The sequence below is a fragment of the Vigna angularis genome, chromosome 1, assembly GCF_016808095.1.
Source record: "Vigna angularis cultivar LongXiaoDou No.4 chromosome 1, ASM1680809v1, whole genome shotgun sequence".
In the NCBI taxonomy this organism is placed as follows: Eukaryota; Viridiplantae; Streptophyta; class Magnoliopsida; order Fabales; family Fabaceae; genus Vigna; species Vigna angularis.
In genome coordinates this window covers 34,977,526-34,989,887 of record NC_068970.1, presented here as the reverse complement: position 1 = coordinate 34,989,887, position 12,362 = coordinate 34,977,526, and the positions used below count along the sequence as shown (strand labels likewise).

General features: G+C 30.6%; 1 protein-coding gene across 1 annotated transcript; it reads left to right on the top strand.

Annotated features, from left to right (window-relative positions):
* The first annotated feature begins 6,243 nt into the window (after positions 1-6,243).
* Positions 6,244-7,064, top strand: LOC108321397 (phospholipid-transporting ATPase 3). The gene is made up of 3 exons (XM_017553144.2): positions 6,244-6,592; positions 6,695-6,774; positions 6,859-7,064. Exons 1-3 carry the CDS (start codon positions 6,406-6,408, stop codon positions 6,967-6,969), a joined length of 378 nt encoding a protein of 125 aa, XP_017408633.1. The 5' UTR covers positions 6,244-6,405; the 3' UTR covers positions 6,970-7,064.
* Positions 7,065-12,362: the final 5,298 nt, after the last annotated feature.

The window sequence follows — 12,362 nt, the reverse complement described above, 5'->3', positions numbered from 1 at the left end:
CTAATCCAAGAGTATGAGATGTTCCGCATGAAGCAGGGATAAACTATTGTATATGTTCAAAAGAGCTTCACGCATATAGTGAATCATCTCATTGGATTAGGTAAGTCATTTGATAATGATGAATTAAATATAAAAATTCTTAAATTTTTGGACAAGACTTGGCAACCAAAGGTGACTACCATTAGCGAGTCACAAAATCTCAACACTATGTTAATGACTTCATTGTTTGGTAAGTTGAGAGAACATGAACTAGATCTCGAGAGATTGAATGAGGATAAAGAGAAAGGCAAAAAAACACTCTGGCGTTCAAATCTGAGATTGATAAAAGCAAACATCTTAATGAAGAAGAAGACTCTGAAGAAGATGAAGAAAATATGGATCTCTTCATTAAGAAATTTAACAAGTTCATGAAGTCCAAGGGCAAAAGAAGATTTAAAAATGGGAAGAAGAAAAACAAGGAATCATCGCCAAACTATCATTGTTATGGTTGCAAAGAAAAAGGACACATGAAGGCAGATTGTCCAAACCCAAATAAGGGTGAAGAAAGAGGCCAAAAGAAATTCTTCAAGAAAAAGAAGGCATATATATCTTGGGAAGAAGATAATGAATCAACAACAAGCTTAAGCGACTCTGATGAGTAAGCCAACATATGTTTGATGGCTGATGACATCTCTGAAAATCAAGTAAGTATCTATAGCAATTCCTAAAATTCAGATTATAGTGAGAGTGAATTTCTTGACACATATAAGGAATTATTATTTGAATCAGAGAAATTAGATAATGCTCATAAGAAATTAAAAAAGGAATTTAAAGAATTAAAATCAAATTATGAAAATATTCTTAAAGAAAATAAAGATTTGAAAAATAAAATTTTCTATTATGAGAAAGGTAAATATACTAAAAGTGAAGAATGTATTTTATGTTCAAATAAAAAGAAGCCTCTTGATAAAACAACAAAAGTAGTAATAATTTAAAAATAAAAAAAGATTGTTAAACATGTTCCTAAAAATAATTATAATTATGGTAATAAAATTAAAAATGTTCCCAAATATAATTATAATTATCATGATTATAATTATAAAAATAAAATCAAGTATGTTCCTAATTATAATCAAAATAATTATTATGATTATAATTATAATTATAAAAATAAAAATAGAACGGATAGAACACGTAGAGGTTGGGTAAAAGAACGAACTACTTATAGAAGACTAAATGTTGCTACATGCTTTTATTACATGAAAAAAGGGTCATACATCAAATAAATGTAGAATAAAACATTATGGTGTTCCAAATGGAATATATGCATGGATTCCTATTATAAAATAACGTGTTTCTAATTTTAAAGGATCCAAATAAGTATTTTTGGGTACCAAACTATTATTTTTCTATTTTGCAGGTTATTTCAAAATTAAGTAAAAAGGTTTTGGCTGTGCACCAAAACTTGGTAAAGTATGGTTTGCCAAATTAAGGGGGAGTTTTAAAATAAAAAGAAAAATTTGATAATTATTTCTCTTTCTTCCTTAAGATATGAAATATAGGGACACTTTAATTTTTTTTTTTTAAGTTACTCAATAACAAGGAGTACTTCTTTACACACTTTTTCTTTATTTATTATGATTTCTAAATTTCTTGTATTTACTATGTTTTGAATTATGCCTCTTGTTATTAAAAATTATGATAACTATTATTTATTTGCTTTGCCTTTTTTTTTGGCTTATATTAAGGGAGAGTTTTATATTAACGAGGAGAAATTATTTAGTCATACATAACTCTTTTTAATAATGATAAAAAAAGTGGAGAAATATCTTTAAAGACTTAATTATATTTATCTCTTGTTTACTAATATATTTTCTTTAAGTTATATATGAGTTACACATTAGTACAGGTAACAAAAGACTTTAAATCAAAGTAAATCAAAGACTTTTTGATCATCATAAAAAAGGGAAAGATTGTTAGCATAAAGCTGAAGCGAAGGAGTTTTGATGGTGTCTCAAAAAGTTTCAAGTGCTCTTGTTTGAAGAAGATCTTCATGCAGACTTGTCTTGTGTTAAAGATTTTTTAATTTAGTAGATTTATGTATAGGATATGGTTTATCTTTGATTCTATATATTGTTTGCCTTAGGTTGTGTTAAAATGCATTTTGAATAAGAAAACCTCATTTTTTTATAGTCAAGATAATCGATTATCAATAATCAATTATGACTTGCCATAATAGATTATCACAAGCAATTATGAGAATTTTTAAGCAAGTTTTTTTACCGTTGTTATGCATTCATTAAATGCATAATCAATTATCATTATGGTAATTGATTATCACCCGTTAATTAGTTGACAACAGATTTTTGGAGGTATCATTGAGTGAGATCTCTATAAATTATATTTGGGCTCTCATTCTAAAATACGAAATACAACATACGAAATAAGTATATTTCAAAATTCTTACCTACAGTGTGCGGTGATAATTGTTCTAGGGTTTGCTGAACTCTTATGTTGTGGCTTTGAGAACTTGGTGTGTTGGCATAGAGCGAGAACTTTCACGGGGAGTGTGATTGAGTATTGTTGTTGTTGCTGAGTTGAAAGCATGTCATCCTTTGTGAAGATTCAAAGGAGATGTTCATCCTTCGTAAAGCATTTGGAGGAGGTGTTCATCCCTTATAAGCTACAGGGGAATTGAGTTTCATCTCTTGGGGTAACAAGAGAGGTTTTCTAACCTTCAACTTGTTTATTTTCCTTGTGATTGTAACAATTTGTTGGTTTTTACTAGTGAAGCGTTAATTCTCGATTAAGATTAACAGCTGGATGCAGCTAGATGCAGGATCTTTGTGATCCGAACCAAGATAAAAATTACATATGCAATTTTCTCTCTTCGTTACTCTTTTAATTTGTTTAAATTGTTTTAAGGAATTTATATTTACGTGAAAAAATTATTAAAAGAAAGATTTGCGATAAGAAACCAATTCACCCTGTCTTGGTTTGTTGAACGCGTTAACCATTTCGCTACATCGCTCTGACAAAAATTATAAAATATACTCATCTTAAAGTGTGAAATTTAAAATAGACATCAATTTCATATTTGAAACATCAAATGATAATAATATATACCAAATATGATGAAAATTGTACAAATTAGAGCCATGCTAAAAATTAAGTTTTTATTTAGTGTGTGCCTTTAACACCTCCACGTCTGTTTTTGGGAAAAATATAAATATTTGTAGTAAGTAGAAACATAGAGAGTGAAGGGTTGGAGAAGTTAAGAATTTAATGGATTAATCTCATTCCACGTCTGTTATTATTTCTTATTTGTATTTTTAGCTTAGTCCATATTTCTTCTATTATAAATAGAAGTTCATATGTGTATATTCAACACAAGGGAGATTAATCTCATATGTTACCAATGTGAAAGCATTGTTGCTTTGAAGTAATTTTGATGATGATGAAAGTGAAACTTGAAGAACTTTTTGTAAATGTTAAAAACATTCAATGTAGAAACAATTTGTATAGGAATCTTTTTACTTTTGTAAGTACTTAGAAGGTTTCTTAATTTAGTGATTTATTGCGACAATAATCGCTTATCACAAGAAGAAGTACAAAATGGTTTGTCACGACAATAATCGATTATCATAGGGGATAATCGATTATTACTATAGTTTTTTATATTGCCCAGGGTTCGACAATAATCAATTATCACTAAGGATAATGAATTATCACGTTTTTCAAAAATCCATAACGGCCTGAAATAATCGATTATCACTTTTAATAATCGATTATTACTGGTAATTGGAAGCTACCTTTTCAGTTTCTGACCCTGCACGAACTCTTAGAAAGCAAATTTTTATTTGAGAGTATTAGAGTTGTGTGCCTAAGGGAACTCTGTGTGTGTGAAAAGGTAACTAAGCCATTTTGAGAATACAAATTTGTTCTTAGGAAGTTCTCAAATCTTAGAGTGTTCAAATCAAGTCTTGTGAATAAGAGAAGTTTGAGTTTAGTGCGTCTAAAGTCGAAGCAGTTATCTTCAAATTGATTGAGCAAGGTTCTTCCATCGTGTGTCGAAGGAAGGTGTTTTCTGTTTCTTATTATTTGTATAATATGTTTGTAATCTGAAACAATATTTTTACTGGAAAAGGTTAATCATTGTTTATAGTAATTAACGACTGGACGTAGAATCTTTTGATTCGAACTAGGATGAAATAAATTGTGTTGATTTTCTTTGACTCTATAACTTTAGCACTTAAATTGTTCGATGAAAGTTCTAAAAGAAAATCATAATTTTTAAAAGAACCAATTCACCCCTCCCCTCTTGGTTATTGACCTTAACACACTCTCTAAAACCATTTTGTTGCGCAACCAATCTCAACATCATACATAATTTTCACTATATTCAACATAGTATCTAGAGCATAAGGTTCTTTTGAGAAAAAAAATATTATGTTGCCTCTGCCGCTACATTCGCTGTTACCGGCGGCGGCGGTGGCGTCTATCGAAGTTTTAGTTTCGACCGACGATCACACGGTTTTGATCATCTTGGTCAGGCGACCACCATGCCATTAACAACGTCTTCATTGGAGCTCTTATGTGCTTTTAGGGCCTTTTAAAGTTGTGGATCTCTCTCATTTTCGTCATGCATGGTGGCATGTCTCGCAGCAATTCAAAGCGTTGAGGTAGCTCTTTTTCCTCTTTCAGGTTCATCGTGCATGGTCGCACGTAACTATTTAGAACATCGAGGTTGTTTTTTTTCTCTTTCAAGTGCATTGATTGGAGAATCTTGGATTTTTAAGGTTTTTCTTTCCTATTTATCATGGCTTTTTCCGTTATTGTCTCTTTTGACCTCTCTTCTGCCACCATTGAGTTTAACCCGTCCATATATGGCTTTTCTCCCGTGGAAGGCTCCAATGAGAGGAAGGCAACGTGTGGATGTTAGCTGCCTAGCGGCAGCAAACAAGAGTGTGTGTGTGGTGGTGCGTGGAGCAGATTTAACTTTTGAGGCTGGCAGGGTTGACTGTCTCCTGGAGAGATACTCTCCATATCCGGTGGTTACAGGAAAAAATGGCCATGGCAGACAACGGGTATTTTGCCAAAGACTGAAACCAGCAAAGCAGGATTAACTCATTGATACGAAGTTGAGATAAATGAAGGAGAGGATATAGATAGAGCTTAATCACTCCTCTCATATGTTCTCATTTGTATTGATACAATCATAATATAATGAGTAGAGGGAAGAGGAAAGAAAGATCCACCACCCAAACTAGAGTCCTAAGTACAAAAATAGGTACAACTTAGAGTTACAAGGTATAGCAATTTTCCAATGCAACTAATTACTACCTATATTTTTAATACCTTTCTAACAACCCCAAAGGGTAGCAATTTTGTTACTGTTTCCTATATTGAGCAGCATAATGCACTTTTCTTATTGATTTTAGTTCAATACCTGTCCTTGCAACAAAACTTCGTTGTAGCAAAAATATTAGAAAGAAACAACTAATCCCGTAGCATTACTCTTAAACTTTGACAGTGAATACGTTTGATATTTCCCATCAGTTGCTAATTTTGGTTCGGTAAAGGGAAAATGGCCCTGTGGTTCTTCAAGGAACTTCTTGAGCTAGTTTTTAACTACCAATAAATGTTGCACTTTCCACATGCACTCTGTTCAAAAACAACAAAACGCTAAACCACAACTGTCTGAAAATTTAGGAACACATCTCAACTTATCTTCAATTCCCTTATTTTTCTGAAGTGATAAATGATAATTTGATGCTTATCATTGCTTGATAAGTTAAATGCTGCAATGAGAGTTGAATCCTGATATGATGATTGGGAAAAACAATTATGCTATTTTTATTATTCTTAGATCCACAATTCGCTACCTTATTGCAACGATTTTGTTTGAAGCTTCATAGAGCATGTTTGGCTATGTTTTATTTTCAGGATCATATTCCGATTCATAGTAAGTAAATGTTAGTGCAATTCAAAGGTGTTTAATAGTTTAAATTGCAGTCCTATATTGTAATCTTAACAAAGAAAAAGGGGATTTTATGATAAACAACATATTTTGAAAATTTGGATTAGAAAAGCTAGAATATTTTTCAGTGAACTTCTTTTCTTCTCTTTTATCCATGACAATTGATTAGTTTATATACAAAATTAACTACTACAAATGTCTACATAAGCTTTTTGTACTTCATCTACAAAAAGGCAATGAAAAAGTTTGTCTTGAAAACTAGTTTTTACATAACAATTAATGTGACAGTCAATTATGATTTATAACAGCTATTGATTATTTAAGTCTACAAAAACGATCTAATAATTACATTGCTAGAAACGAGAATTAATTGGTAGCACAAAACTTGAGTAATGAATGTTTGAATTTCATTTTGCAAAGATAGTAATGTGAATTATTATACTCTTATGCATCTTGAAATGATACAGGTGGCAGAACTTATCGAAAATGATCTCATTTTAATTGGTAGCACAGCCATAGAAGACAAGCTTCAAGAGGGTGTACCTGCTTGCATAGAGACTCTTCAAAGAGCTGGTATTAAAATTTGGGTTCTTACAGGGGACAAGATTGAAACAGCTATAAACATAGCCTATGGTGAGACTGTTTAGAAGTCGACCAGTATTTTTCTTTGTCTTCTTGTTATGCTTTTGTTAGTCTGAGTTCATATTATATGATGCTTCCACCCTCGTGCTGCAGCATGCAACTTGATAAACAATGAGATGAAGCAATTTGTGATTAGTTCAGAAACTGATGCAATCAGAGAAGTTGAAGACAGGGTACTGGCCCTTCTTGCTACCATGTTGTGTTCACAGTCCTTAGTGTTTCTGACTGTAATAATTACATTATTTGTATTTTTTTAGGGTGACCAAGTGGAGATTGCACGGTTTATCAAAGAAGAAGTGAAAAAAGAGCTGAAGAAATGCCTTGAAGAAGCACAGACTATTTTCACTCCCTATCTGGACCAAAATTAGCTCTTGTAATTGATGGAAAATGTCTAATGTATGCATTGGATCCAAGTTTAAGAGTGATGCTGCTCAACATTAATTTGAATTGTCATTCTGTCGTTTGCTGTCGAGTTTCTCCTTTACAAAAAGCACAGGTAAAGCTTATATCGTGTCATGTTCCATTTATGTTAAAAGAGCTGAATTGAATTAAAAGATTCATAAGTTGTCAAAAGTAATGGAAATGTGAATATAGGAATGAGTGAGTTATACGAAGGAAGTAGGGTTATTATTTATATATTGTTATTGGAAATTGTATAGTTTAAGGTATATATCACCGACGAGGGGCCTGTAATTAAGACAAGAAGACAGACTTTTTGACTATTGGGTGGGTGTGGTCGACAAGTTTAGTTTGTAGGACAGTTGCCAGCTAACCCAAAGCTGAGAAAACTTTGTTCATTATCATTGAAGACGAGAAGTGGCAGATGGCAGTTCACCAGCTTCCTTTCAAGTACCTAAATGTCATTCATAATTATACATATCAGTTCTGCCTAACAGTACTTAGAAAGTGCACAACACTTTCACCCTTATTATGTGTCACTTCTCTGTGCATCAATCACAGAATCTCAATCTCCACGGTTTACTGCAAAACAGAAAATAAATTGTCTTCTTCTGATATCATCACATTTTTTTCCTAGATTGTGGAAAGCAGGTTAAGCTTAGGACACAGACCTTAGTAGGTTGCTATATTAGTTGGGATCATCACCCATTAAACTTTTCTATCTCTGTCTCTGTCTCATGCCTTATTTCCTACCACTCAGATCACCTCATTAAAACAATGAAGACATTTATACCTAATTTTCTTCACATTTTATCACTTCCTAATTTTATATAAAACTCATCTCCTTTAATCCTCTACACCCTACATGTCAACTAGAAATAAGGTAAGCAAATTAAGGGAATTATATTTTCTAATACTATATAATATAATATTAAAAAAACTTTATTAAAATGCATAATTCATGTTACATGTATTAAAAAAACATTCGTAAATAATGTGTTTTTGTTGATAAAATGAACTTTTCTACGTTAAGCTTATGAAAATGGATTTATAATGTCTTATTATAGACCTGATTTATCTTTTTCCTTACATTTTTGTGTTATGAATGAAAGTTTCTTGTGATGATATTTTTGTGGTCCTCTCTAGTAATTCAGTCATTCATTTCATTCTCTCTTTGTGCTTCATTTTGCTTGCGGACATTTCTATTCGATCATATTGGTGTGTCATCTTTTACAAGTGTTCAACTATATACGACATTGAGGTCGATACTTAATATCTTTTTCTTTTCTAATTTGTATTCGTAGTTGATTTGGAAGATGATAATGACAAAACAGAAATTGAAGATGACCCTATTAATCAATTATGGACCATATTATCATTTGTAGTTAAAGTGGGACAACAATTTTTTTAGAGAAGATAACTTTTTTGTTCCACTATACATTTCCCAACGAGATGTATATGAGATAACCAAAGGAACTTTCGTGTTAAATATTTCAATCGTGCCGCCGTTGTAAGTCATATTTTTAGTTAATTTTGTTTTTTAATACTTTTAAAAATTACGTTTAACCAATACATTCATTTATTTAGGTACATCAACAAATTGAGTATGGAAAAGAGAAATATATATGAATTAGTTGAGTTCCAACTCATTCAAAAGTCTTGGAATACAAATGTGTTGATCTATAATACTTACAAACATAGATGAAAGACTAAAAAGCACATATATTTGGCTTAATAAATAGACCGGCTAATCATGAATAATTTGTTCTTTTATAATTATCATACGTTGTTGTCGTTTCAAACATTAATTAAATGTCATTATATTTCGAGGCTACATTGTTAGGTTGTTTTTTCCATTAAATTATAAGTCACCAATGAAATGAAAATCTTATTAAAGGGTAAGTTTTAAATTCTTAGTCATATTTTAAATTATATTATTGAATCCCGTGTTCATTTCAGTTAATCAAAGGTGAGACCGATATTGATATTTTAACTGAAAGGGCCAAAATATGACTATTGCATCACATTTTCTCTATGCACACACTCATTCCTTATTTATATAAACTTTTGCATCATATTTTCTCTATGCATACACTCATTCCTTTTTTTGTATAAACTTTTAAATAGTTGTGTGATTTGCTCCTAGTTTTAGTTAAATAGCTAAGATGATTCATTTGAATGTGATTATCCAGTTATAATAACTATTTTGTTTTGCTAAAACTAATTAAATATATAAGCATTGTTCGGTTAGAATGCATTTTTTTTTATTACAGGTTTTGAGTTGGTCCCAAAAGAAACATCATTTTGAAAAGAAAAGAGCAATATTATTATGTCGATTATAAGAGGATGTCTGACGTAAAAGACATCACATCCTATCACATCCTGCATAAGTTATGATCATACTCGGCATAGAACCTGTGCTTCTTATTTGCCATGTAAGAAATCTTTGAGTGTTAAAATCATAATGAGCATAAAATGTCGTGTTTCATGAAGTGACCTACTTAAAAAAAAAAGTATGTTTTACATCTACAGTAATTATATGTTATAAGTAACCTAATCGGACGAAAAGAATAGAAATGAAAAAGGGTGTTTTCCACAAAATTTATATGATTATTTTGCAGTTAGATGTTAGTATCGGTTGTTGATGTTTAAGTTACATTATGTTGTGAGATTATGAATGAGATATGTTAAAGAGGAAGATGATCGATGTTAATTAATGATGATCCAATAATTGAAAAGGTGATCTAACAGTAATGATTAAGAGAAAGTTAATTAGTTGAATTAGGTATACGGAGAAGGAATGGTTTGGGGAAAAGAAATGTTAGGTATGTGAGTGAGTGTTGGAAAAATGTGGATGATTTACTGAAGGTGATTTGGATAGTGCATATATACATATTGGTAGGTTGATCCATAGAAATGCTGGATCATTTGGGAGAAAGTTCCAGTAAGAGGTGAAGATAGAGTGTAGCGAGCTATGAATTGTTGGAGGTACTTTTGACTGTGACGCCTTTGAACTATATAAGGGATTTGTTAGAATCTTTTATGAGAATAAATGCTAAAGGGTGTAAAATGACATAACAGAGTTAGAAGAAACAAAGGCAATGGTGAGAGAAGGAAGTGGCAAATGAGGAAGGTTAGCACATGGGGTGTTAGATGGAGAGAAATGTGCCACGCAGTGGAGAAAGTATTGGAGAGAAGAGAAGTAGGAATGGTAATAAGCACGTGCTTAAAAAGGGTAGCCGTTGGATAAGAGAGATGATGATGAGAAGCATGTGGTGAAATACGTTGAGTGCACGAGTAGGAGTTGTGGAGTGTTATATGAAGAAGGAGAAGAAGGTAACTTTCTGAGTTTTGTATATGTCTAACCGAAAATGATACGAATGCGGCAAAGTGTTTGGCGTGACCTATGCATGAATCAATGTCAGTTTGATAAAATGGTACTTTGGCAATAACTATAGGGACCAAATTGGGCGACCCTCGATGCTGCAAACTAACACATAAACACGAAAGTGAAAAACAAATGGTAGCATCCACAACTGCACACCCAATTCCATCCATATCACACAAAAATAAACAACACTTCTAAATCACAAATAGATTAAAAACGTGTCCATATAGGACTAGCTATAGCCAGATGCCTCACTGCTCACTCTTCCACCTTAGTCCTTTTCATTTTTCATCCAACTATAAATATATCAGCCAACTATTTTTCCTTCTTTTTATAAAGCCATTTCCTTTTTCTATTTTTGGTAAATCCCTGTTTTTTTTTTGTTTTTTTTTTCTTCCACTGCCACTTGCCAAATGCCTTTCTTATTCCCTCTCACCTCTTTTCTGTTCACCCATTTCACACCACGTGAAAATTGTGCACTGCTTACCTTTCTAATTCTTTTTCTCATTACACTAATTCTTTTTCATCATCATACTTATCTTCAAAGCTTAACCGTTACTTCAGGGCTTTTTCTATTATAACTTTCTAACATGTATATAGCAAGATCATAATTTTTTTTAATCTTTAATATGTTTCGAGTATACCACTTTCAAAATTCATAGCTCTTAAGAGAACTCAGGAGGATAACGTGCCTAATTTATTACATGACAAAAATATTTGTAAAATTATTCTTATAATATTTATTAGAAAAGCTTATTTAATTAGAAAATTATATTTGTGGTTGAATATGAACATATACTCTTTCCTACGTCACATTTCGTTATTATATGTTATCTTATAGTCACCTTTTTTTTTGTAATGATGTGACTCTTTTTTTTCAGAGGTTGAATTAATTTGCTCCTCTATTTATTTATAAATAATTAAATCGATGCAATACAAGTCTATGACGTCCGATTCGATGTCTATTGGCAGATGAAATATTTTCACATCTAAAAATCACAACCGTGGTTTTTTTTTTAAATAGCAATAATACGTTTGGTTGATAACAAAAATATTGAAAATATTCATGTACTTTTTCTTTGAGAATTAAACAGAAACATAAAATTTTATTTGAAAAATTTATTATTTATCACATCCAAATAATTTAATAAAAGGTACATGATATCTTTATGGAACAAAAAAACAATTTGAGAAAGTTCGATTCTCACATCTATTGGCAGCAATTTTGTACAAAGGTTAGGTAAAACCAATTTCAGAAAATATGATTTTCTCAAAATATTATTTCTTTAGAAAAAAAAATATTAAACCTCAGAAACAAGCATTTTCAAGTTAAAAATTTCAAATAACGAAGTGTTTCCGGTATCACACCCACGAATTTAAACCATTACTAAATATTTTTTTCAATTAGTGATAGTTTTTAACTGTTAATAAAATATTTATTATTAAATATTAAATATATATACACACACATATATGTATACTAATAGTAATAATTCTAAAAGTAGTCTTCAAAATCACTACTATGTGTAATCGAAATAATTTTAATATAAATACTGTAATAACTAGTAGAAAAAGTATTTAATATTAATAATATAGTAAATAATTTATTTTGATACCACAAAATAAAATTCGTAATCTATATTTTTATAATTTTAAGATATTAGGATCTGTTTTTGACAAAACTAAATGATAAGCTAGTTAGTAGTTAATAAACTAACTTTTAATTTATAAGTTAATTACTGTCCAATTAATTTTTAATTCATAATTTCTAACGAGTTAGCTTACATAATTATATAATTTTTTTTATAAACATATTTTTTATTTTTTTAAGATGAAAATATATTATTATGTAATTATAATTTTATATATATATTTTTAAAATAACGAAATTCTTAGTAAATTTTTTAGTTCTTCTGTTTATATTTTTTGAACCTGTATATACTTTGATATAATTGAGTATGTATCGAATCTATC